Source organism: Coturnix japonica, chromosome 2, assembly GCF_054131305.1.
Source record: "Coturnix japonica strain WE chromosome 2, WE-NBRP24, whole genome shotgun sequence".
Classification (NCBI taxonomy): Eukaryota; Metazoa; Chordata; class Aves; order Galliformes; family Phasianidae; genus Coturnix; species Coturnix japonica.
Window position 1 is genome coordinate 100,410,728 of NC_140664.1, and position 27,551 is coordinate 100,438,278.

The 27,551-nt window shown below is 40.1% G+C and overlaps 1 protein-coding gene across 3 annotated transcripts in view; it reads right to left on the bottom strand.

Annotated features, from left to right (window-relative positions):
* Positions 1-27,551, bottom strand: part of TMEM108 (transmembrane protein 108) — a 141,942-nt gene that overhangs the window by 58,768 nt on the left and 55,623 nt on the right. For all 3 annotated transcript variants that reach the window (XM_015854067.3, XM_085538238.1, XM_015854069.3), the window contains one exon: positions 17,179-17,260. In XM_015854067.3, the coding sequence (XP_015709553.2) occupies positions 17,179-17,218 (40 nt within the window). In that variant the 5' untranslated portion in view covers positions 17,219-17,260. The remainder of the gene's footprint in view (positions 1-17,178; positions 17,261-27,551) is intronic.

The following is a 27,551-nucleotide window of genomic DNA, read 5'->3' on the forward strand; positions in this document are numbered from 1 at the left end:
TGAGAGCTTCAGAAGGTGAAATAACACACAGCATCATCATTTTGTAATTTTTCATAACCATGCCTGTATCTAAGTTACGACAGATGTTTGCATCTGTGGTACAGTGTACAGTGGAGAGGTTTTGCTGTGGTTTTTTTATCCTTCCTTCTCCTCCGCTAAGAGAAACATGTTGTACCATGCCACCGAAACTCACAAGACCACAGCCTTTGTACACCTCACAGTCATGCTGAGGGGGCAAAGGTACATATAACCATATGGCCAGGCATTACCATGTCTGCCATCTGCTCCCCCTGCACCTGCAGGGAATTCAACCAGAGGCATCCATCTGCCACTCCACTCAAGGTTCCTCCTTGGGGCTGAGCAGCACGCGTTGGCTGCAAAATAGGTATATTTTAGGGGGTCGTTTTCTTATAAAGTATCCTGTCCCTACCAAATGTTCACTGTTGATGTCTGTCTCACATGATATCAATCAGCTTGGAGAGATGTTTAGTACTGAACATTCTACACAAAATCAGCATGTTTGAAATACAGTATTGTTATTATATTAATTGTAGTAAAGCTGTGCCAAAAAGATGAGCTTTAACTGAGCAAGCCCTAACTTGAATTAAAATCTGCTTTGCCTTTACTCTTGCCTGAATTGAAGCAACAAAACCAGGTCTGGTTTTGTTTTCTGCACTGCATATATGTCACAAGTTTATAACCATGACAGAAGAATAAAACAACAAGTACCTGGAAATCGTGGCTTACTGAATACACTGTGTACATTGAATATGATGAAAAAAATAAAGGGATTGAAACATTAATTCTTACATGAACCTCAACAGAAGGACACAAGAAAGGCAGTGACAACTAGCATAACTAATTAGTGCACGTCTGCCATAATTATCTGTATCATTTCTACACTTTACTAACGTAATACATAATACAGCAGTGTGAATTTGGATTTACTCTACTAGAAATACAAGCAGAATTTAATCCTTAGACCCCCTGAGAGCATTCATAAAAATATATTTTATTTGTTCCTTACAGCAATGAAACAATTTCATACCCAGCTGCTCATGCACTGAAAGGTAAAAGTTCAGAAAGAAACTCGAAGCATTACATGGAGCACAGAGACCCCATGGTTTCCTTTTGGTGAGAACCTTCTTGTTGCAGACTAAATTCACTGTGTTTTGTGTTCTCACATCCTCTATTCACTTGTGTGAAATACTCTCTAAGTAGCACTAAAAAGTGATCATCGTTTCCTGTGCGTTCACATTCCCATTATACATATTGTTACTTCACCAGCTGACTTGTAATTACCAAGCTGCTTCTCTACCAAAGTGTGTTAATGGTTCCTATTTCAGTTGTAATGACGCTTTTCAGAGAAGAGAAGGAAACCCTTTTTTACCTTCCCTGAATATTCTGGATTTTCTCTTGAGCTTTCAGACTAAGAACTGAATTTAGTGAATGCAAGCATAGAGACTATGGCAGTAAGGGTAGACTATGGTAGAAAGGGGCAGACTTATTTTTGAGGGAAGCACCTTGGGCAGCCACAACTCTACCTAAATTTTGCAGCATTCTCTTTACAGTCTGATTAATTCTTGTTGAAATTCAATTAAATACAATTAAAGAATAAAAACTGCGATTGCTTCATCATTGCCAGCAGCATTTTAGAGTATTCCAGTCTTAACATACTCTAAAAACAGCCCAAGGGTGCTCTTAGCATACTGGCTTAGAACTTAGCAAAGCTCCTTTAAAATAAATAAATAAAGAAAGAGATCCACTACTTCTCTCCATCACAAGAACTGGCTGTAGAGAGAAGCCATCACAAATACAGTTCGGTTCAAAGCAGAATAAATAGCCAGAAGGCTTCTAATGGTAACATTGTAGAGGCACGGCAGGCAGCCATACATTTCCAAGGTCTCTTCTTTACATCAGCTCCCAGCAGTGCCATGGGCTGAAGACTAGCCTTCTACAACACTAGTTAGCCTCTGCCTCACTGGGAAGGCTATAGGAGACAGGAAATAGGGTCTCCTCACAAAGTACTTGAGAAGTTCTGTTGTGCTCTTGTCAAATCAGTCACTGCAATACATTTTCTCCACAAGACAGTAGAATAGCAGAGTATAGTGCACTTGCAGATACCCAACAGCTTAATGCTTGTAGAACATCCACACAGCGGCTTTCAGGACATGGCTGAGTTCTGTTGAGGCTTCCAGGCTGGAAACAGGAATACTGAAATGCCACTGCTGTAACAAGAATGCTGTCCCAACTGCAGATTCACTGATAACTATTTCCATGTTGTCATCACTGCTGATGCTGAAGGGCATCTACTGAATGAGTTATGGGCAAAGCTAGGCGCATCTCCCATTTTCCAGTTGAAAAATCTTACCACATTCCAGTGTTAAGCAGCAGAGCCAACGTCCTCCACACGTTAAAATCAGATGGAGAAAGAGAACAAAGCACAAGATTGATACAGTCCATGAGCAAATTTGCCCTAGGGGAAATACCTTAATAATCCACAGCACCTCATGAATGCACCATAGAGTACTAAATGCACTTAATACATGTATTTTTTTATGTTGAATAATGGACAAATGAATTAAGCAGTGGAATAACAAGTTGTTATTTTAAAATAGTGTCAAAATCAGTAAACTGTGAGGTACTTGACTTCCTCTGGATACGTACAATTCCCAGTCTATAATCCTTACAGTTTAACATAAGTGAAAAGCCTCAGATTTAGGATGAAAATACATGGAGTTGGAAGGCACTTTAAAGGCAATCTAGTCCAACTCCCCTGCAGCAAACAGGGATATCCACAGCTACATCAGGGTGCTCAGAGTCTGGTCCAGCCTGACCTTTAACATCTCGAGGGACAGGACTACCACCACACCTCCAGGCAAACTGCGCCAGTGCCTCACTGTAAGATACTTTTTACTTATATCCAACCTGAATTGCCCCTCTTCTAGTTCGAAATCATTTCCCCTTGTCCTGTCACAAAAGACCCTACTGAAGAGCCTATCCCCTTCTTTCTTTCCTGAGGGTCCACTCCACATCACTGATGAAGATACTGAAGACTATTGGTACGAGCACTGACCCCTGGGGGAAAGCAAATATCACTAATCTCCATCCAGACATTGACTGCTACTCTCTGAATTCAATCCTGCAGTCAGCTCTTCGTCCATTGAACAGATCACACATTAAATACATATCCTTTAACTTTGGAGAGAAGGACGTTGCAGAGAACTGCGTCAAAGATCTTACTGAAGTCCAGTCAGATTATAGCGATGTATTTTATCTTATCCATTGATGCAGTCACACCATCACAGAAGGCAACTAGATTAGTCAAGCAGGATTTGCCCTTGATGAAGTAATGCTGGTTCTCCCATATCAGCTCCTTACCTTCCTTGTGCCTTAGCATAATTTCCAGGAGGACCTGTTCTATTAGCTTCCCTGGCACACAGGTGAGACTTGACAGGTTGGTAGTTTGCAGAGTCATCCTTTTTACCCTTCTTAAACATGGGCATGATGTTGCCTTTTTTCCAGTCACCAAGGATGTCACCTGACACAGTGGAACAGATGATGCTTCCCCAGTCCTCTCCTTCCAAAACAATAATTCCTCAACAGCGAGGAAAAACAAGATGAATTGTATCAGGGAACCTCTAGCATAGTTGGTGATTTAACTAAAAATTACTTAATTTTAATTTTAAGAAATTAACAGTGTCTTAAAGCAGGAATACACATTATAAATTAATGCATTTTTGAGCTTATATAATGTCAAGTATAATACTATTGGCATCCTACCTTTCTGCATAAAAATACTGCGTGTTTCACTAATACATATTGGCTTACGCAGAAAAGCAAACCTAAGAATGTAAATGAGCTTTAGAGATTTACCAGAGGCTCCCACAATTTCACACTATAACTCAGTCCGGAATACTACAATTTGACATTTTCCCAAACCTGAGAAGCTCCCACTTTATTGTCTAGTGCATTTCAGGGCTGTCAAACTGAAGCCATTGGAGCTAATAACTTTGTAAAGGGAAAACCTTCTCGCTGCCAAAATCATGATTGTTTCCCACTCTTGCACAGACGCATTGTACAAAATACGTTCTGCTTTGTCGTGAATGAAAAAGCAGCCACAGATGACTAGTCTCGTGGAATGACTTCATTTTCTGTCTTACTGCAGACTAGACGTGCAGGGAATCACGCTGATCTGAGAGCAATCAAGTGGTAGGGTTTCAGAATGGCTTTCCAGCTGCAACAGATTGCTCTGCCAAACCCTTTCCCCCGCCCCTTTTGAAAATGGACCCAGACATGCTGCAATAAGAAATTCCATTTTTTTTTTTACCTATCTTGGGCCATAGAATCCACGTAAGAAAAAACATGGACCTATAAGGCTGGTCAGGAATCAAGCATTAGCTGAAGAGTGCCTAAAGGAAGGCTATAAAGAAGGGGAAGAGTCTGGAGGGCAAGGCACGTGAGGAGCAGCTGAAGTCCATGTGTTTGGTCAGCCCAGGGCAGAGGAGCTGATGGAGGCCTGATGGCGGCTGCAGCTCCTCACAGGGGGCATATGAGCAGCGCTGAGCTCTGCTCTGTGTGACAGCGACAAGGCCCAAGGGAACAGCATGGAGCTGTGACAGGGGAGGGGCAGCTGGGGGTCAGGGACAGGGTCTGCACCAGAGGGTGGTGGGCATGGAATGGGCTGCAGAGGGCAGTGGGCACAACCCCAGATGTTTAAGGAGCTTTTGGATAGTGCTCTCAGGAAGAGCTGAAAAGGTGCCTGGCATTGTGAAGCTGGGGAGAACTATTCCTCACTGTACCCACGATGGAAAAAAAAAGTAAAGGAGTTCTTGATTTGCCCTCTACCAAGTTTTTGCTTTCCTTGTTGCACAAGATCTGGTAGATCCAAGGGAAAAGCAGAGCACTGAACACGAAGCAACGCTGCCTCTGCTGCCTTTTCTAGCCTGCTTTTCCTTCATCTGTCTTTTCTACAAAGTACACCTATGATGGAAGTCTCCAGAATGAGAAGACAGTGCCACAGGCAAAAATCAAAATAGGCCATTTTCCCCTTGGTTTTTCAGAAGTCTCTTTTACAGAGGTTTCCCATTCTGGTTGCCAGGGACTCTCAGCAGCAGGAAGGCTGAGTGAGCTTTTTATGAAGTGTCATTTTTTGAAAGTCTTTTTATTAATATTTTTCCAGATTTGTTACAACAGCAAAAGATTTACTACACGTTTTAGAGTTATGTTTGCAGTGTTCATAATCCATGAACGTGAAGGATGTTGAAACTATGCAAAAATGCATTGCTTTCCAAAGTAACATTAATAATACATTCACAGCTATTGAGACCTGCTCTATACTAGTGGAGTTAGAGTATGGGTGTAATGTATTCACAAGCACTGTGGATAAATCACCTCAATAAATTCTTCATGCTATACTGTAGCCTCCAAAAGCTCTCTGCCTGGTAAAATAAATAAAAAGTAATAATTAAAAAAAAACACCAACAAAAATACCTGGCCTGGATGAACAGTCTGTGATCCTTCTCAATACCTTATTATTCATCTTTCCTTCTTGTCACAGCACTCAGCAGTCAAAGTTTTCCATTATTTCTTACTTGGTCGTCTTAGTTACAAAAATATCTGGTATAAAGACAGATATATGGTTCCATTTATATTAATGCTCACATCTTCCTAGAAGTAAATTTAAGCATGTGACCACAAAAAAATACCTGAAACATCTCTGAATAATTTCTTCCAAAACCATATATCAAATAGACATACCACATGACAGTCCTTTCTTAACAGTGATAAGCATCCTACTCCATTCACAACTAACCTTTGCAGAAACATACTTCCGTAAGCTAAAAACTTACTTTAAAAATCAACTAAAGATACCACTTTTGAGATTTAAGCAACTAACTGAGCCAAATGCTTGGGCTGAGTTTCATTCCTTTGTGAATAATGCTGCCCAGAGCAAACACAGAAGCGCATCCTTTCCACTAGACCGTGAGCTAGGTAACACACCATCCTATCAACACAGCCACTGAACAGGAACACAAAGCCCTGTCACAGCCAGTGACAATATGCCTTCAGTCCAAAAAGCGGGACATACATACGATGTGCAGTTTGGAGATATGGCAGGACTGTGTGTGATCTGCTTTTCTCCACGGATCTAAGCTTGAATCCCTTCAATCCACAGGACAAAAGAGGCTTTACGCTTGTCCATGCCATGCTGAAAAGCATTGCCTCTGCTAAACTGTGAAACACTGAGCTCTCAGATTTCCCAGTCCCTACAAGAGACAACGAGTATAAGCGGGACTCTGTCATAACTTTGCTGCTGCATTGTCTGAGATGTAGAGTATGACTTGTGAATTCATACATCTCTACTCCATTTATCTCACATTTACGGTTACATGTGTTATGAGAGGTGTTGGTAACATCATAAACACTATCTGATTTCCAAATGAGTATTTAGATACATGAATTCATTTGGATTCACCTCCCTCCCTCTGACAGCAGACACCTGAGGGTGCAGAGAAGGGTCCCTGTAGGGGACAAATCCCTGTGAGGACTAAGCACTGGATCACTCAACCAGGAAATTTAATTTTGAAAGTCAAATACTAGGAGACAGATTTCTTCATTCATTTTTCACACTTTCTGTAATAATCTGAATACTTCCAAAAATAAAACCAGAAGGATGGCATAATCAGTGTCTCATAATGGAAAAATAATTGGCTTAAATGAGGCTTATGCTCAAAAGCACAAAGAATAAATGACCAACAAGTCTTTTGAGTGTTACAGTATTTTTAGCCACATGGTATTTCCAATTAATTGCTATAATTACTAACTAAAAGCCAACTATATTTTTGGTACTGTACAACACATCCAAATACTCTCAAGCCCTAACCCAAAATGCTCATGGTTCAAAAGGTAAGATGGGTAGAAAGAGGAGATACCAAGAAATGTAATGACAAAAACAACAGTCCAGGTGCTCTTTAGTATTAAGAGGCAAACTAGGCCCTGCTCTTTGCAGCTGCACAAGGAACATTACTCCTCTGAGAATTGAAAAGTAGACTGTATGCCTTTTCTCCCCCATAGTCAGCATAGGGAAAGAAGAAAAAGGGAGCATATTTTGAGGCTTAAAAACACACACCAGTTCTACAACATATTTTGAGCCTTTGGCGATTTATGGTAATTGAAAGTAACCCTCAAGCTGTTCTTCTTTGTGTGATGAGGCTGCTCTGGAGCACAGCCAGCTCTTAGTCCAGAGAAGCACAAGCTTCTATGCAGCACTGGGTCACAGCAGAGTCTATGAAACAGGGGAAAAATGCTGAAATTTTTGATAAACCACCAAAAGCCATTGTAGGAAAGGCATTTTGCACTGACAGCAGTGAAGCATATCTAACTGGGTGTCCTGGTTTGAGCTTGGTGCTATGGCATGCCCATAGCTCTCCCTGCTGCCTCTCTTATATGAGGCCATGTGCAGGAGCCAGTGATGCTTTCAAAGCTGCAAAGAACCATATGGAACCACCAAATGGCAATATCATCTTTCACAAGAGAGAAGGATATTTTCCATACTGGAAAACATCAATGAAGACCATGTGTCTGGTATTCTATAGAAGGCCAATGGCCAGGAAGGTTGAGAAATGATCCCAATAGTGACTCAGACCAAGAGTTCTGTTTCAGAAAACCCTTATTTACTAAAACATTTTAAAACCAGAGCAAGCCAGGTCCACATACACGGTGTACTACTCACTTCAAGTTCTCACAGACTGCGTTAGTTACAATGGGAAAGGACTTTCCTTTTTCTGTGGTAGCCCTTCCTTGGAAGGCACATGCTAAGCACTCAGTCTTGTGGTGTCTCTTGTCTGTCAGTCTCTATTGCAGAAGCCAGGGGATCTACACCTGATTCTTTATCAGCCTCATTTGTGCTTTGCAGTGATTTTGCCAGTAATAGCCCCAGGCATAGGTGTCCCAGGGGTCAAGAAAGATGCACTGGAACATGCACAGCTGAGGCCCAGGGTCTGTTACCCTATCTTGTAGATGATCTCTCTTTACGAGATTGCTCTGGCTGAAAAAAGCTGCTAGTGTCCATTCCCATTAAGCCACAGAAACTACTCCATTCCTGGGAACCCTCCTTGTCCACTCCAGGGAATCAGTCTCAGCCTGCTCTCCATCCCTAAGCACCAAGCGATACTCTCTGTCTGGCAGAGCTAACCCCGTCTCTCTCTAGCACAGGCTTCATCCTCAATAACTGTCAGTGCACTTCTGTACAGAACAGACTGTAATGTGATTAACTTTATGCTTCACAACCTTAGTGTGAGAAGCAGGTCCCGGGGTAGAGATTTGACGTGAGGCTCTCAAGCATATACAGGGCCTCAATCAGAAAAACAGCTCTTCCAGAAATGGCAGAATAAAATAGCTTTGAACCACACAAAATGGCCATTTGCTGTAAGAAAACAGTACTGCCACTACTGAAGGAAAAGACATAAAATGGGAGATAATTGCTCCATCCTCTCCAAGACAAGGCCAAAAGATCATGGGGTTTTAAAATCAGTTTCCTTCTCTCCGTGCTGTGCTTTAAGGCTCTGAATTAACTCTATACAAACAGAAGTGCTTTGCCCTGCAAAGCATATGCTTACTGCTGTCCATTTACCAGGTACTTACACTGTTTGCTATCTTCACTTTTTTCTCTGTTCCCTGACATCTTAACTGTAGTGTCTGTATGCTATTAGTGCCTTCAGCAATGGAAAGCTGTGATATCACAAAGAATTTGTAGCCTCTATAGGAGAGAGTGATAGCTAACACTTCAGACCATACTGCAAAATCATCATTCTCTTTCTCATGAGTTGCTAACTTCAAGAAGCTGTGTCTTTTTCAAGTGGTCAAAGAATTAGAAACTTCATGCTTAAGTACTAAGAGATTATCACAGGCTGTCTATAAAGGAATTCCAGCAGGAGCAAAGCCCTGTGACTCTCAGAATGGACTTATACTGTTTTCCCTGCAGTTTACACAGAGGTACTGTCATTAATACACCATGGTTGACTCTGAAAGCAACAACAGGCAATGTGAGGCCTTATAGAAGTGCTCACATTTTCATCTCCTTTAAAGTCCTGCTTCAGTACCTCATAACTACTGATGACATTGTTTATCAAGCTATTCAAACCAACAGCCCCAGGTATGAGACGGAATTGCTTGCTCCCTTTCTAATCAGTAGACTAAAATCACAGTCTTTTATATTGTCTGAATACTTCCATCTAAACAATACTTTGGCTTCCTATGCAGAGCATGCTTTTGTCTCTGACAAGACTGGATGATAGCAGTTGCTTGAAAGGTATCTACATGCACCATCAACACAGGGTAAAAATAAATGTGTAGCAAATATAGAATATGCTCCCAGTAAATTAGATCATAAACAAACGTTTTAGAATATAAAATAAACTTATCTGGACAAAACATTTCTCCCAGAGCATGAGTCATATCAAGTCATTAGCTGTAACACTTCAAACTGTAGGCTTAATTCCATATTTTCACTGGAATCTAAATTAATATCTCCACAGTGCTGTGGCTTTTAAAAATACCAAGCAAATAGTATTCATTACCTCTACAATAAACTGTAAATGAGCGCTTGATTTAGTGTCCCTTTCTTTCATTTTTAAATCTTGTTTTTTGCAAAACCCCCAATTATTATTTATCAGCTCTGAAGTAATAAAACATGTCAAGTTCTGAATGGTATTACACAGCTTTGTTAGAAAAGGGATCAGATTTTCCAAAGTATCTTGGTGCTCCATATCAAAATGATTTGTCTACTGCATTTTTAAATGTGCCTGAAGAAGTTTCAGATTAACTACCATTAGATAACAAGCAGGTTAACCACATGGTGGTTAACCACATGGTTAACCTGCTTAGTTACTCAGCAAAACTCACTGATTGCTCTGCTGAGTTACTAAGCATTTGCTGATTTGGCAAGCCTGGCCCTGGAATCTTGCCCTTATCACTGAATACAAGAGGAACCCCATTTCAGGTGAAAAAAGCATCTTGGAGAATTCAGGTGATCACCACAGCATAGAAGAAAAGCTCAACAGCAAAGCTGGAGGGATCATACAGTGCTATTCCTTCAAAAACTGGGGCAGTGCTGCAGGTTTCTCTCTCAGTGCTGGTACCCATGCACACATTGAACCATAGAAGCATAGAATGGTTTGGGTTGAAAGGGACCTTTAAGATCATCTAGTTCCACCATCCCCCTGCTATAGGCAGGGACACCTCCCTCTAGACAAGGACATGGGCTCAGGTTCTTTGGAGATCTACCATAGAGTTGGAGATTTTTATGTATGGTGCTTAGAAGTGTGTCAAGGATAATGCCCATTACATGACGCTATGCTCTTTGGATATTGGTTTTATATGTATTTCTTCTAAATTATTTGCACAGCTTGCAATAAGCTACCATGGGCATCCATAAGTGATCGAAACTAGCAAAACCTTTAGAGTTAGAACTTCCTTGTTCAAAAAGTGCCAAGGGGAGGGTAGAAGGGGAAGCATATAAAGACTCTGCAAAAAGTCAAAGCCACTTCTAACACAGCATTTCTAAACACAGTGGTATAAATATCACAGTATTACTGATGTCAGTAATACATGGCAGTTCACACATAGGGGAATATCAGATGGCAGTGTTTATTAAGTACCTAACAGTTAGTCATTTCTTGTCCTTCTTGCAGGAACGCTGTCACAAGCATTGGATTATTCATGGACATTAGACAGCAGTGTGTGCGCTACCATGCAAATTTTTGTATGTCAAATAATTGGAACACAGTCCAACAGAGATACAAGCGTATGGCTTGTGCTATTGTAGGAGTAGCCTGCCCGGTGCTAAGAGCACTATTTACATATTCAGCTGCATTTGCAGGATTACAGCTTGATTGCAGTGTTGTCAAAAACATACCAATGTCTCCTAGACAGACAGCAAGAAAAAAAGGCTTTGTGGAAGGAGGTGTCTGACAGGACGTTTTTTGGTTCATAATGCAACATTAAGCTAAGCTGGTGACATGAAAGCCAGGAATAAAATCGCAACCATGCTAAAGTCAGAGGGAGTTTTGCCAGTGAACTCAATAAGACCACTATTTCATGGTCACTAGGCAGCTGTCTGCATATCAGTAACATTTCTTTCCCAACTGACTAGATGCTGAGTCTCAGGGACATGCACATGAAGTTGCACAAGCTGCTAAGTCTTTGTTCCTGAAATTTCATTTCTCTTAGAGACAGATGAACAGAATTTTGAAAGGGAAAAAGGGGAAAAGGCAAATTTGTACTCCTGTCTATTCACTCTCCCTTTAAAGCCTCTCTCTAGGCTTCAGGCAAACAATAATGTATCTAAAACAGAAGCTTAGACAGATACGTTGTGTTATAATGGAGAAAGCTCCAGGTCCAAAGCACAAATAATTCACAACAAAGGATGTAAAGAGTATTACAGATGCATTTTTGATCTATCAAATAGTTTCTTTAACAAGGGTGAAGGGAATCTTAAAACCAAATCCTTGCAGCCTTTTACAGTTTGGATAAACAACCACATTATGCATACACATTTAATATCTCGCGGTCTTCAAGCATAATGGTCATGGACACTGTTACTACTAAGCAACATGCGTTCAAAAATCTACAGGGTTCTAACACAAGCAGTGCCAGTATAAGCATACAAATGAAGGTACTTAATGTCAAGAACATAATCAGACAATCAAATGGTATGTGCAAAAGCATGAATCCCTTGGCTGCCAATAGAGTGAGCAAACATAATAACTGTCTGTTGGCTTTTTATCCCAAATTCAGTGTGAAGGACTCAAGCCATGACCTGAAATTCTCCAGCCCCAGGCCTTTTCCACATGGTTGTGACGGACTGATGGTTGGACTTGGTGATCTTACTGGTCTTTTCCAACCTTACTGATTCTACGCTCTTTCTATGATTCACTAAATTTACAAGAGCAGTGAAGAAGTTTTCAGTGTGCCAGTTGCTCAGGATGGCCCATTTTCCTCAATCTGTACCTGCTCTCGGTGGAACAAAGCAGAACATCCCTCATACATGTGCATCAGACTCTTCAATGAGTTTGCGTGCTCTGTGAAACGTGACCCAAATGTTATGTATTTAAGGACAAGAAAGTTCACAGAACCAGCAAATTTAAAACAAACATTGCAGACTGTTCTCGGGAACAATCTCAGGTTTAGAATCACAAGAGCCATCTGATTCAGAGAGCTGTTCTTATGCAGCTGGTGAGCAGGGACATGCTGCCTCTTGTGAGTGCAGCTGAAATCCCACCAAGGGGCACAATAAGGGTGCTGGAGCCTGCATCTGATTAAAAGACATATATTTGATTTACTTTCTTTTATAAGGTGTGTTAGTTTGCCTTTAGAGCTCTCTTTAAAAGGTCTGTTTCCCAGGAAAGGATTTCAGAAAGGAATTGGAAAGCGGCTGCTTCTTTCAAGAAGGCTGAAGTTTTGTTAAGGAACGGAAGCAACAACCTTTAATTGAACAGTGGGAAAAGAACGTGTAGATGTACTGCTTGCTGTGTGCTGCCCGATGGGCAGCCTGTTACCAAGCCACGTGACTCACAGATACAAACGCTGCAACCCAGTGAGCATCCCAAAAAGCTCTGTACACAAAACACTGCATACCCAGAGGCTGTTTACCTTTCTAATTTTTAAGCAAAACAGATGGACTCTCTTGCTAGATAACCACTCCCCCGCTGCTCTCTTTGCTTAAGCTATCACCTACCAGTCTAGCAGAGCATTACAAAATGCTGTTTTCTTTTCTCTCTGCAAATCCTCATGAATGACAGAAAGAGAGGCTCTCCCAGTCTGCATCAAGTGATCCCCGGTATCTTTAAGCATACGTCAGCCATATGTTCCTATCACATGGATTAATTATACATGGTTTGTGCAAACTGAGATAGCTCTGCTGAAGCAAGCAGGCTCATTTACACTGAGGACACAGTACGTGGAATATCCATGTGGTCACAGGGTCAGAGGATGATGGGAGCTTTTCAAATAATCTAGATAACCCCCATCTCCCCTGAGAGATGGGTTTTTCCATTAGGTGCTTTGGCAGAAGAGCCTCTAACACCCTCCTGACCAGCCTGCTCCAGCCTCTCAGTGTCCTACCTGCCGCAGCACTTCAGCCTGATGCCTAATGATAAGTTCCCTGCTGCTTTCTAAATCCATTTCTTCATGCCTTATCTACTATAGGCATAGAAAAGGTTATTCCCTGGCTTCTGGCCATAGCCTTTTTGTGCTGTTACCATGCCATCCCACTTGCTTATAGGCATCAGTGTGTGCCACCTTATTAAAGCCACACAGTTATTCACAGACACTACTCAGCAACAGAGCGGGAGTGATGCTGCTGGCTCCTGTAAGAGGCAACAGTCACTGGGGGACAGTGGTGCCCAGCACCTTTCAGAAGGCGCAGTGAACTGGGTGTCTACATCCACATGAATTTGACATACTCACACTGCTTCTTAAATATCAGTGCCCCTGGACTGGAATCAGCCTTTATGCAAACCCTTGCTGCAGGGTAAACTTCCCTGCAAGAGATTTAACAGAATGGCAGCCAGGCTGCTGGGTATGAGGAAGGAAGGCGAGCTGCATCCACAGCGAAGTGATGCAGGGTTTGTGACAGCCTGTGTTACAAGGCACAGCCACTCACTGCCATTTTTGCTCAGCTTGCTACCGAGAGTTGTGAGTCTGCACACAGGCGGCTCTCTCTATTGATATTGCTGGGCACAGTGCCAGGCTTCAGTGATGAAAGAGTGATGCTTGGGAACGTGCAAAGTGATAATGGCATGAAGAAACACTCAGGCGGGCATTTATTTCCAGATGCTATGGTGACAGGTCCTCATACAGGCATCAGTGCTGTAAGTAAATAGAAAATAAAAGTCCTTCCATTTCTCGGGAAAACAAATGTCTGAAGAAGGAAGTCTGACACACAATGTGTGTGCCAGGGGCTTCACCAGTTACCTTCCTCCACATTTTCTTTAGTTTATATGCAACTTGGATCCTCTCCGTGAACACTGCATGCATGGTAAATTATAATGTGCATGTTTTATTACAGAGAATGCAGACATATTGTGGCTCATGCTGTAGGGCTTAAATCATCACATTAGGTCTTTATAAAAAATGGAGATCGCTCAGCCTCATGGGAAAGGCATTTGCATCTCCATCATTATAGAGGCAACAAACTTCATCCATAAAGATGTGCCTAGAACAAATGGCAGCAAATTGTGGACACATGTTTTGCTATAATTGGTCCTCATCAATGCAATCTAGCTACTGACTTCAAAGACCTCTCACTAAGAAATCTCTTCCAAAATTTTTGGTTTAATCTTTTTTTTTTTTCTTTCTTTTTTTTTTTTTTTTTTTCTTTTAAATATCTCAGAGATTTCCAATTAAATACCATCTTTGAAGATACAGTCGGAAAGCAACACTTCCGTCAAGGTCTATCACATGTTTAATTACTGGTTCGTAAATAATGAATGACGAGAGGTAAACAGTATTGCCCAGAGCCCCTGTCCTGGACCAAATGTGGCACTGCCATTTTCACAAAGTCTATCTCTTGACAACTGGGATCAGATTCAAGCCAGTCATAACCACATTCAAAAGAGCAGCTGCTGCTAGTGCCACTTTCACATACTATTCTTGATCAGCATTAAATGGACAGAATATGCTCTTTTTGGAAAGCACAGCACAGGAATATGGATGGCAGTAGACTGATTACATAACTCATCCAGAATTCACTAAATGGATGGATGCTATGTTTAGTGTCTTCAAGTCTTATTTACATATGGGCCTGAATTAAAAATATACGTATAGCTAACATCTCCTACTCGTCTATAAATCAAGTAAATGTCCTCTTTGAACCCCAAAGCCTAACAGTCCTCATGCATATGAGGGTCCCGCTGTCTCACTGCGTAGACACACAGCTCAATACAGTACAAATGAACAGAGGTGGAAATAAATACACAGAAGGGCATAGCCACTACTGGCCCAGTGGCACAGCTGGGACTTGACACATATGTGGCAAGTCTCAAAACACTGCACTAGTTTGGGGATGAAACTACTTCTTCCCATAAAACCAAAACCACCAGCACTTTATTCAAGCCATATCAGCTTCTGATGTATAAGAATACATGCATCATGCTCCTCTCTCTATAAGCCTAAGTCTCAATTAGATGCTCACGCCATACCAGACAAGATGAAAACGCAATATCAGAGAGTCAGCATCACACACCCACTTGTTGTAGTTGGAGGTGAGGAAGAAAGGCACAGGACATTGGCATATCAGGCCAAGGTAAAATATAATCTTCTGACCCTTTTCAGAAGTGTTTTTTTTTCCCCCTTTCTGCATAATAGTATTTTGTGCAGATAAAAGAGATAAGACCACACTACAGGCACTTCATTTTGCATAAATACATGTTACAGGAAATATTTTTTTTGCTGCAAAATGCACACCCTTGAGATTGTTTTTAAGTACTGTGGTGCAACTAGGGAAAAAGTAAGCTTAAATCACATACCCACAGGGCAACTAAGAAAAAAAACCCACCTGATTTAATAAGAATTAAACAACCTGATGGAGCTTGCCACAGGCTTCTTACAAATCAGCCAATAAACCAATCAGAGAGGAAACTCATTCCACATGCCCAAAATATAAGCTACAGAGCTATAGCCATTACATCTGTTTATGATAGCTACACTTAGTGCACATCTTAGCTGCACTCAGAGAAAAAATGTAGCTTGTTTATGTATCAATAGCAATAATCCATCCTTTCAAATGAAGTCATGGAGTCCACAATATCGTGATCAAAATCATTTATATTTAGTCTGCTCAGTCTTTCCCTCTTCATTCTAAGCATTCCTCGGTTTTATGACTATACCTTCACTTTATTACCCTGAAAATATAGTTTAAAGCAACAGGGATAGCAATGGGCAGTGCCATCAAACAGGGAAGCATGATATTAAAAAAACTACAACAAAAAACAATCTCAGAAAGACCCAATACTTTGGTAGTTATTAGAGCAGAATGATCTTGGGTGCAACTCTGGAGTCTCCCTTTCAACGTCATGCAAAAGAAGCCAATCTAGCAAAACAAATCTCTCACTTTGTACCCTAACAGCAGTGAGTAAAACAAATATATGACGTTAACTTAATTCCTGTAACAGTCTACAAATTCCTGTTAGATTAATTGTCATGCATAGCCAGAAAAGCAGTATTTCTTGCATTGTTCATCCTATGTAGACAATGCATGTTTTTCTGGTTTCTGTTTTGCTTGGAACAGAATATGATAAATCCATAAAGAATGTGTAATAAGAGACATACATTGAAGTCAGAAGTTCTGTTGAATTGAAAATACACCATAAAAAACTGTTTATAATTTTTCCTGTAAAGTAGCAATTTTCTTTGCAAAGCATACTGATGAAATGGTTACAGTTTTATTTTGTCTTTTCTCACTTTATTTATCCTCTAAACTTTTGAATGAAATGTAATTGCTTATGATGTTGATGCTGAAAGTTGTCCATCTACTGAAATGTCCTAACAGTGTTGATACCGTCTAACACTGAAAATGCTGCTTTGTGCCTCTGGATGGGAAAGACAGCCTTTATCTGCACAATCTGAATTTCATCTTTTTGAAAGCATTTTCACCAGACCTTCACGCTACATGAACTCTTCTGAAAATCAGAAAACCAAAACAAGTCATCTCAGGAACTGACACAGCATTTAGGGCTATGTGAGCCTGGGGCTCCATTCTCTCACTCTTAGATCTCTTTGAAAGAACACCTCTGGATGTGTTTGGTCAGGTGGGCTCCATTTCTCCATAGAGAACAATACAAAAGCCATGATTACAATAAGGTTGCCGCATTATTCTAACAATCTCCATCCTATGCTTCTACTTCTCATTCTTCTGAGAGTGTTCACAGTCTCAAGGCACAGCAGATCTCACTTACCTTTGCAATACACTCTGTAGAATCACCCGCCACTACAATTTCTTTTTTAATACATCTCCAATTATCTCAGTAAACAAGAGAATTTAACTTCCTAATGGTTCCTCCAGGTACAAGGCACAGGATAGTGTGCCTTCCTGAATTGTGTGCACCATAAATACCTTATTATGTAAAAATCTGAATGGTTGACTTCTTATAAATATATATGTATATATTTACTTACTAAACAGTTGGCAATAGAGGACCTGTAAGCTTCTCTTCATGGTATCATGTGGTCCTGCTGGTCTGCCAGTTTATTCATGATTCTGTCAAGGAAAACAAGAGAAAAAAATCTGTGATTTGGTACAAGACACATGCTTTAATGTTACACCTGTTGATTACAAAGTCAGATGAAGCTTCACAGGAAAGCTGTATTGATTAGCAAAGGGAAATTGCCTAAATGTGCTTCAGCCTTTTTAGCCACGCTCTCTAACAGCTTGGCAGTGAAGGGTATTACCACAGACTGAAAAGGGAAAACATCTCAAGAATATAAAATATATGTACACCAACAGTCAGTTTTGTGCAGTGCCTGGGACTTGGTAAAATGTTACCCAACCATCTCAGAACCACTCAAGAAGTCCTCAGACAATATCTTCAAATACATGTAAGTATTTTGCACCTCATTTCAAAAACCATTTTGAAAAATAAGTCCCAATCACACTGATATTAATTATTCACGTTGAGAGGAAAATCAATGCATAAATCAGAAATGAAAAGCCAGTAAAATCTCAAAACACTGCTGTGAGTAACGTCTCACTCAGGACCCAAAGACAACACAGTATTTAAGCTCTCCACTCCACAAAAGAGCATTTGTTGAAGATTCATAAGCAACTTCAAAAGATGGGACACTGAGATCACCCTCTTAAAGCTCCTCTTGTGCATATTAAATAGAATGTGCTATCCTCTAGTTTTCAGTTCAGCATAATTTCTTCTTCCAAACTACCTGGAACATTCTTGAGTCATTTTAACACGTCCTCATGAAAACCTTTCAAAACTTACTAGAAATGATGTCTTCAAAAAAAAGATAAAGAAGTCAAACCAATAAATAACACATTGGAATTGAACAAATGCTGACAAGTTTGTGAAAATAGAACTGTATTTGATATTTGGGTGGAAGCCTTATAAGGATTGTCACTTTTCCTGCCTGTTCTGTAACAAAAAAAAATCTTAGTGTTATGTTATTAGACACAGCAATTTTAGGTACACAAGCACAATGTTCTCGGATTCTTCTATGCTTTCATTTCCATTTATAAAGAGACCTTAAAACATTGCAGGATCTCACAGAAATTTCAATATTTGTAAGGTGTTTTCTCCTAAATGAACGCAATTCTTTTTGTGAATTGATTTACTATTTTTTCAACAGAGTTAGACTCATAATGATGTCTGATCACGAAAACTTGCTGAGGGACTCCTGTTATTCCCCTTAAGATTTATCTAACAGAAAGGCAGACAGAATAAAAAAGAACAGTCATGCAAAAACAGACACCATGTCGTTTATTACAGCACATTTCAAAAAGAAATACACCAAAAGTGTGTGGATTTAAGGTTGCAATTCCAAATTCTTCTTTAACAAAATCATTATTTATATAACTTCAGGTCATTCAGTGCTTGTAAAATCTCTTCTGACATACACTTAAAATCAGAGCACTTGAGGATACGGAATCTACATTATCAGTGAATTCTACGCATATATTTTTATTAATGTCTTAATGGTGAAGGCATGTTAAACAGACTTTTTGAGCTAGGCAACTGTGATGCAATGTTTTGGGCTGTGAATTACAATTCATTCACATTTCCCTTCCATCTCCATGTTAATGCTACCCATAGTGTATAAAAGCATTTTGCTTACAAATTCTGGCATTGTGGATAAAATAAATGGAATGCTGCTGAATATTGATTTATTTAGGTAGGACTCTCAGGGTATTTTACCCCATTCTAAGATGTAGGAAGTAGTATGCATATGGGGAAAGAAACAAAGATTAGCACTCAAAAACTTTCACAATGCACTTCTATTATCTTCTGTTAGTAAATATCTTCTTGACTATATGGCAACAAAATTCTACTCTGAGAAAATATGTGTGTATAAACTAAATGCTTCGAGGTTCTGAGCATCACTCATGGCTTAAATGTGAATGTGTTGAAAACAGAGCAAGCAAACGTTCTGTAATATAGAATACCTCATTTCTTGTGTAAAGGAGATACATGCAAAACAAGGATTTATCTGACAGATACTGTAAGTTTACGGAGATTTAATAAGGCCTATTTGCATATGTTCAGAAGTCAAATCACACAAGTGACTTTTTTCCAAAGTCAGAATCTGCTTGCATTCAGTAACACTGCACAGAGTTCAGACAGATGAACCTCGCATTAAAAGCCTGAATCACCAGCTGACGTAAGACCAGGTGATTTGGCATCTCTGTTTCAAACTGAGAAATTGGAGTCTGTTTCATTTCCCCTGCACAGAAGACACATTCTATGCTTGATATACATTGTACCTTGAGGTGTATGTCCGGGGGGGTGAGGGGGTAGGGTCATCCAGAGGAAGCCACCTGGATGCTCAGAAGAACTGAGCATCTCTACTAAGAACATGAGCTGAGATAGATGGGGATGTTCATCCTGGAGAAGAGAAGGCTCTGGGGAGATCTCACTGCAGCCTTCCAGTACCTAATGAGACCTACAAGAAAGCTGGGGAGGGACTCTGGGACTCTTTATCAGGCAGTGCAGTGACAGAACAGGGGGCAATGGTTTCAAACTGAAGAGGGTAGATTTAGATTAGACCTTATGAAGATTTTGTTTTACTCAGAGGGTGGTGAGGCACTGGAACAGACTGCCCAAAGAAACTACAGATATCTGATGGTGTGGATGTGGAAGTGTTTCAAGGCCAGGCTGGATGAGGCTTTGGGAAACCCAATCTGGTGGAAGATGTCCCTGTTCATAGCAGGGGGTTGGAACCAGATGATCTTTAAAGTCCTTTCCAACACAAACCATTCTGCAATTCTATGATCTATCATGGACAAGAGAGGTCACATACTAAGTGGTAGCTGAAGGAGCTCTGGCTCACAAACCCACAGTTACTTTAAAGTAACTGAGTGCAGTTTTAGGCACTAAGAGAGCTTAGCGGAGTTTTGCACATGCCAATGGAAAATGTGGGCACACAATCAGTTCCTGACCTTGGGCTGATTAATGTATAACCAGAGTATTGCCACCTGTTTTAAATAAGCCAGCTGTAACTAACTAGGGGAAAATGTACAAACTGTGAGCAGAAACAAAAATGGTAAAGGCTAAAAAATACGTTTCAAAACAAGCATTAAGCTTTAATACTCCAAAACCTATTCCGAGTATATGAGTTTTGTACCCATTTTAGCTTCACTTTATTCTTTACCTCTCTCCTTAGTTTTCTCAGGAGTACTCTTCACCAAAATAATAATTTTAAGACATTGTGCTTCAATATTTGATGAGCAATATTTGAAGGGATCTGTTAGAAATAGGTCAGATCTTTGATTAAGATTTAAAAAATAAATAAACTAGAACTCAACTTTGAAGATAAACTTCATTACCTAGATTCATAGTTAGGTCATAGTACAGTATGTATGTGGGTATAGTATAGTATAGTATGTGGGTATATTCCCAATTACTGTTAAGACTCACTGGCTCTCCTCTGAAGACTAGGAAATACTGAAAAGATTGTAATGGAAAGAGGAGAAAGGTGAAAGACGCCAGTTACACCCCATGAAGCACACAAGCTTGTTTCTTTTTTTCTGGCTGACTTTTCTACTTTCTGGATTGTTCTGGAAAGAAGAAAAGCTGCATCGCTGACAATTTTCAGCTGAACTCTTCCTGTTTCTGCAGAAAATAAAAGAGGAAAACAAGACACTCTCAGTGTACTTCCATTTGCAATTACTGTTGATGAATCCTCAAGCAACAAAACTCAGCCTTGACACTTTTAGTACTGCCCTATGGGGTTTTACAAGTGCCTTACATGATAGCAATGGCTCTTTACTTAAAACTCACAGAGGTGTGATTTCCCCATGAGTTAACTACCTCTTGCAAAGGGTACTTTAATGGCGACCAAATGTCTCCCAGCAGAAAGGAAAAACTAATTTCTCCACCTGTCTTCCCTGATGAAGTGTTCTTGTTGCATCACACACTGAATTCACAACAGCCTGTCAAGGCCTGTGATCCTGATCATGGGGTGGACTTTCACAACCAATGGGAAACCGCACAAGTTCTCACTGAATGCTGACTCAGGGTCAGATTGACACAGCTTTAATTCTAACACCGAGGTCTTCACCCACTGTTTCCCCCAGGTTAGCCACTCTGAGAGTATTCAAGCATGCCCCTTAACAGGAAGCAGGTGTACTTTTCTTGACTACACAAGGCTGATACAGAGCTTTGTGTTTTCATGTTTATGTGAATTGTTTCTTAATTCAATGGCCTATTTCTACAGTCCAGCTGTTATTTTGCAAAATTTATGTCCCCAAAACCTTCAGGGCATGCTAATAAAAAGATGATTAACTTGCAACACTAAGATTCCTTCGAGCAAGAATTCTATGTTCTTGTTCAGCATGTGCCATATTGTCCAGTGTGATTTATTTCTCCCAGCTTGGAACATGCAAACCATAGTTACCATCTTTCTTCATAACATTCTCAGTGCAGTTACTTTGATATTTATGTTCACTCTATACTTAGATCTTTAGCACTTTCTGGAATGGATTCCTCTTTGCAGAGCAAAGAACAAATCACATCCTCTTCCACAATTATCCTCAAAGGTGCACACCCTTTGCTTTCCTAAGACTCCAAAAGAGTCAAATCTACCCTCAGGATACCTCAGCTGCACAGAATCAGCCTTGTTGACGTTGCGTAGACCTGTCATGCTTGCATAAGGATTAGTCATGTAGATGCTGAAAGAAATTATTATCATGAAAAATACACAGAGGAAGCAGTGTTTATACAGAAGAGAATCTGACAGTTAACAGTTCCCTCATCCCCAGTTTCCTTACTTCTCCATTAACTTTTGAAATCCCAGTCCTTCCTCTGCTGTCTAACAGTAGTTCAAACGGCTGCATCCTTCCATGTCTCCTCCCAGCTCCCTCCATGAACAGAGGAACACAAGGAAGTCCTGGGCTACGTAATGGCTTGCAAGTTACCGTCATCAGCATGGTGAGAGAAGGACATCAGCAGTTAATTCACTTATCTTTATCAGCATCCCTTATTCATGTGCCAAAGCTGGCACAGGTCAGTGACAGGGAGAGCCAGAAAAGGCTTTGTATTCCTTGTCCCAAAAATAGAGGCATAAAACACTTCATGTCTAGGGAACCATGGCCAAGGGAAGAACTTATTCTGAAGAGGGCAGTTAACACTGCTTTTTCCTTTGACTGTCTAGTGCCTTGGTATCTGTGGTCACATTATGAGCAGTCCCTGGAATAGCCAAGGGTGGGTGTTGAAAGGGTCGGGAAAAAAAAACCCAGATGAAAAATAGCAGAGTGTAAATGAAAAGTCATTTGATGTGAGACTTCCTGGCTTTGAAGTGTGCATGCCCTCCAGTAATGTCAAGCCCCATGACCTTTTTGGAAAAGCTGTGACAGACAGGGCTTCTCTACAGGCTGATTATCACTGACATAAGTTCTTCTGAAGGACATCAGAAGAACTACAAAGCACTAACTCTTGAATGTCCTTTACACTCCAGCCGTTGTGCGAGGGACTCAGTTTCTTAGTTTGGCTCTTTATTACCTACTGTTAGCAAATAATTTTGAAAGCAGCTCCAGTGAGAGAGAAGCCTGACCAGCAATTGTTCTGGTTGCTTCCTTTTCCAATGGGTACACAGATGTGTGTCTGTCTGTTTGCCCACTTGCAGAATGAGAAGCTTCAGAATAAGCCTCTCCCATCCAACACTCATCTCTGTGGAGCTCTGAGAAGAAGCTAGCATATTTATAAGGATCAATCTGTCTTAGCAGCTACAAAAATGATTAGAATTTGATCATTAATACACATCAGGAATGGAGAGAAGACCCTTGCATGAATTCTAATGATTTAATATGGTTGGAATTGGATGCAGTAGCCTTTATAAAGTAGAAGTTCCTTTGCTGCATTTTCTCCTATGCTATTACTTAAGCCATATACACTTATGAGTTAGATCTTATTTTGCTACAGTTACACCATACACAAACCTACTTTCCCACTGTTGTCAATTAGCTGTAAATGGATTAAACATCTGGTTACTGTTATCAAGTCCCAGAGGAGACATTGCCAACTTTCTGCATCAACCTAACATTAGATTGTGACACTGAGGTCATTTAAAGGAATTACAGTACGCCCTTAGATACACTGATTTTACAACAAATATTCCACAGATGGCTTTCTGGGTGCCTACTGTACTTACACTGTTTACAAAGGATAAATATATATATATTTTTTCCAGTCATAGTATCACAGTGCTGTTTTCCAGATGCAGGAAGTGACTTCTGCCACTTGAGTTGCATGATAATCTCTATTACCTGATGATGGGATACATAAGTGAGACACTCAAGTCTCTTTCAGGAAACCTTGCATATACAAGTACGTGCTCTGTACATTTACTTCCACTGGAAAGCTAACAATGGTAAGTCGAGGTCTAGCTACATAAATATTTCCCTTACAGTTTTTTCTTTCCAGTTACCAACAGCCATTTGAAACTAGTCTTTGATGTTGACATTTTACGGAACAGCTTGAAACATGCTATTTTTGCCAAATGTTTGAAGGAAAGGAGTCCAACTTCTCTGAGTTTGGAGGAGGAGCATCTTTCATGATGTATTAAAAAAAAAAGAAGTGAAACAGCTGGGTCAAGAGAGTTATACCAAAATAGCCTTTAGTGAAAAGAACATTCCACTGTCCTCTTTTAAAGAATTTTTTCCCCCCTAATAAAATATGATGGATTCAAGTCTAAGTGCTGTAAGCTTTCATTTTTTCCTTATGGATCTTACCAGACCCAAAACAACAAAAAATATTTTAATGTTATTTCAAGTTCTAAACAAAAGAATCACGTGCAGCACTATGCCTAGGAAGAACTCAGCAGTATAAACTATCTGCCCTTTGATATGAACATTTTATAACCACTGCAACTTCTCCTGCTAGAAGTTTTTCTCTGCACACAATGCTACCCCAGTATAGCATCTCCTATGCTACCCCCTGAAACTTTGTGAGATATCTCTGTAATTTCTAGGAAAAGAAAGAAAATGTTTCTCCTTTTCTTCCTTCTCAATAGAAACAAGTAAAGAGCAGAAACCAGTTCCATTTCCAGATTGATCTTGTGCTGGTATACTTTCCTAGGAGGATCTTCCACAGCATCTCACCTGCCCCTGGCTGTCCACAATGTGGATGTTGACATCTGATTTACTCATCCCAGCTCCCTGGCTTCCCTGAAGTCCAGCTCCTGTGGCCTGGTTTAAATGCTTGTGTCAGAGCTAGACTAACTCATCCTTTACACAGGGCTGTTTCTATTCATTGAGTTTCTAAGGTCCACTCTTGATTCCAGCTTGGGACAATGAAAACAGTAATTTCAACATCTAGAATCACAGAATCACCGTGGTTGGAAAAGACCTCCCAAGATCATTCAGAGCAACATCCACCTACCACCACTATAACCCCACTAAACCACGTCCCTTAGTATCACACCTAAACATTTCTTGAACACAATGGAGTCACTAAGAGCTGCAGGAATCTCAAGGTTTATGGGTTAACTTCTCTGCAGTGGTGATAAACTGTTTCCTTGTTCCTATTGTGTAGGATACACAATTAAAAAGACTTAATGTACAGAACAAGCAAGCAAATAGCTCTGAGTGCTCTGTAATAAACACTGGAGGGAAAGGGTATTCCTTTGTGAAGCTGCTGAGATCAGGCCTTTCACATTATTCTGCTTGATTAAATGTAAAGATTTCAAGTAGGAAAAGGAAAAAGGGTGCAAAAAATACATTATTTTACAACACGGTGCTGTATTACAGAGATTTGTTGACTGGGTCAGATTTTCAGGAAAGGAGATCACCAACTTTAAATAAACTCAAGCATGCACGCCCTGCACGTCTGATGTCTAGGCCACATTCAGAAAGGTGCTTGAGCATTAAGGATGTAACCAGGCGTCTTGCTCTCAAAACCACCTGTACTGCGGCACTGAAAGCACTGATGTTACATCAGCTGTAGACAACTTTGAAGAAAATCAGATAGGGACAGCTCAGTCCAGCATTCTAAATGCAAGATCATCCATTCCTCTGGCAAAGAACACTATTATCCAGCTTAACAAACAGTCCCTAATAAATGATCACAAAGGAGGCTCAATATTCAGCACTCACATTACCTGTTTTACAGTAACACTGAGGCAGGAAAGTGCCTATAACTATTTTTATAAAAATCTCATACTATGCTTTGGCTGTGAATACTTTTATTCAGGGTTCCTCCCTTCTACTAACATCCATCAGACAATGTAAAGATTGAGAGGGCTTCAGGATACAGAACAGGGAGAAGTTCATGATTGACTAGTTAAGTTTCGGCACATTTCTAGGGAAATTTAAGCTGACCTGATGTAGAATAAGACTAGATAAGCCAAGCCCAAGACCCACACATTCTGTATTGTCACCAGACTTCTTCTCGTCTAAATCTGTAAAGCACAGAGGAAATATCCAACACTGAAGGACATGAATACAGTACTCTTTCTGACTCCACCCCACCAGGTGGTGAACCCAATTCACAAAAGCAGGGTTTTTTTTTTGAAAACTGAAGATGGGTAAGGCTATATAGTCAGCATATTATTTTGTATCAATCATGATCACATAATTAAAACATACATAAACACATAATACATAAATGGATAATAAGCAATTGCAATTTTGAATTGCAGGTTTATGCTAGGTTTTCTGTGTATATGGCTAATGGTGGCTATGTTTTCTCCTTCTTTCCTTTTTCCTTTATTTATAGCAGCATGCCCATTCACTGACAAAAGAGGAAAGAAAAAGGAAAAAATGAATAAATACATATATGGTATTTTCTCTCCTCTCTCTCTCCTTTTTTCTTTTCTTTTTTATTCATGTGAAAATTAAATTTCCCATCAAAACATGTATTTAAAAATAAGAATACTTCCATACCAGCTTCGCATGGAACGTTTTGTACCATTTCTAATCATATTTTCTAAGTATGGCACAAGGATCTAATTTCACAATGACAGGTTATAATAGAAACATACAAGTACCTAAGGTTGAAAGAAACATTTGATTATATTTGAAAAAGAAAAAACAACCCACAAACCCATGGTGGGAAAGCATAACTACCTTTTGAATTCTTAACAGTTCATTTTCAAAAGTGCATTAATACATGTAACAGTAACCCAGGCTGTTGATTTTTTTAACCAACACAGAGCATAAATTTGTAACAAAACCAGGACAGTCTGTAATGAATTTCTAGTAAAAATATTGGTACAATAAACAAATATGAAAGGTGCACTTTTGAGGATGTGTGTGTGTGTTTCTTGCCAGATCCTTTTGTCCCCACAACCTGATTAAAGAACTGAAATGTTTGCTGGTTTCTTTTGAACAGCCATTTTAGAGCACACATTCATCTTGGAATAATGTCTATCACTTCAAAATCTGCCTGAAGTAGCTTCTTGTATGAAATTATAACAACTCATGCTCTAAGAATAGAGAAAGCCTTAGAAAATTTGGATGGATGGGTATAGAAATACAGATGCACAATCATATCCCATGGAAAGTAAGCCTATGTCTTGACCTATGTCTCCCCGGTTAAACCTCCGTTTAACAGAGGCATTTACTACCTCTCCTATGATCAGACATTCAATATGGTAAGAAGAGAAAGCAGATAAAGTGAGCTCTGAAATATGACTGCTCTGCGTTGGGGAGCTGATCAGCATAGAGCAGGAAGTAGAAGAGAACACTAGCTTAGACTTGACATTACATCTGAGAGTTTATTATGACTGTGTCTAGTTCAAGGGACATTGCTTATTTATCCTCAACCTTCAGCCCCAGGGTCTAATGTCGAAGGGAATAGAAAGAATGGGGCACTACCAACCAGTGACCCAGTCATAAATAGCAGCCCCTCTAAAAGAAGAACATTTTGCATGCCATTTTGACACTGGAGGGGAACATAAAATACATGAAAATTTAACATGGCATCAAGCAGAAATACAACCCATAAATATATTAGACAGGGAGGGAGGTGGCAGGAAATAGGCTTATGGTAACTTCCAAATTATTTGTTTTCATCTATGCAAGGTTATTGTGTTGCAAACCCTGCATTTCATTTGGAAATGCATGTAGTCCTGCCTGGTTCAATAGGAAGAGTTTACAGGAAAATTAAATGTCAGAGCTGTGCGGCTTATTGTTTTTGCTCAATGTAAATTCACTTTTTATGCAACTCTGAATAATAATGCCCTGCTCTGTGTCAACATGATGAATTAACTTCAGTGGCTTTGGAGGGGAGAGTGAAGGAAAGAGAAGGAGAGATAGGGGCACTTCCAGTGCTAACCTGGCACTGATAATGGCACTGTCTAGGATTTAGCTCTACATGACAGGTCTGGAG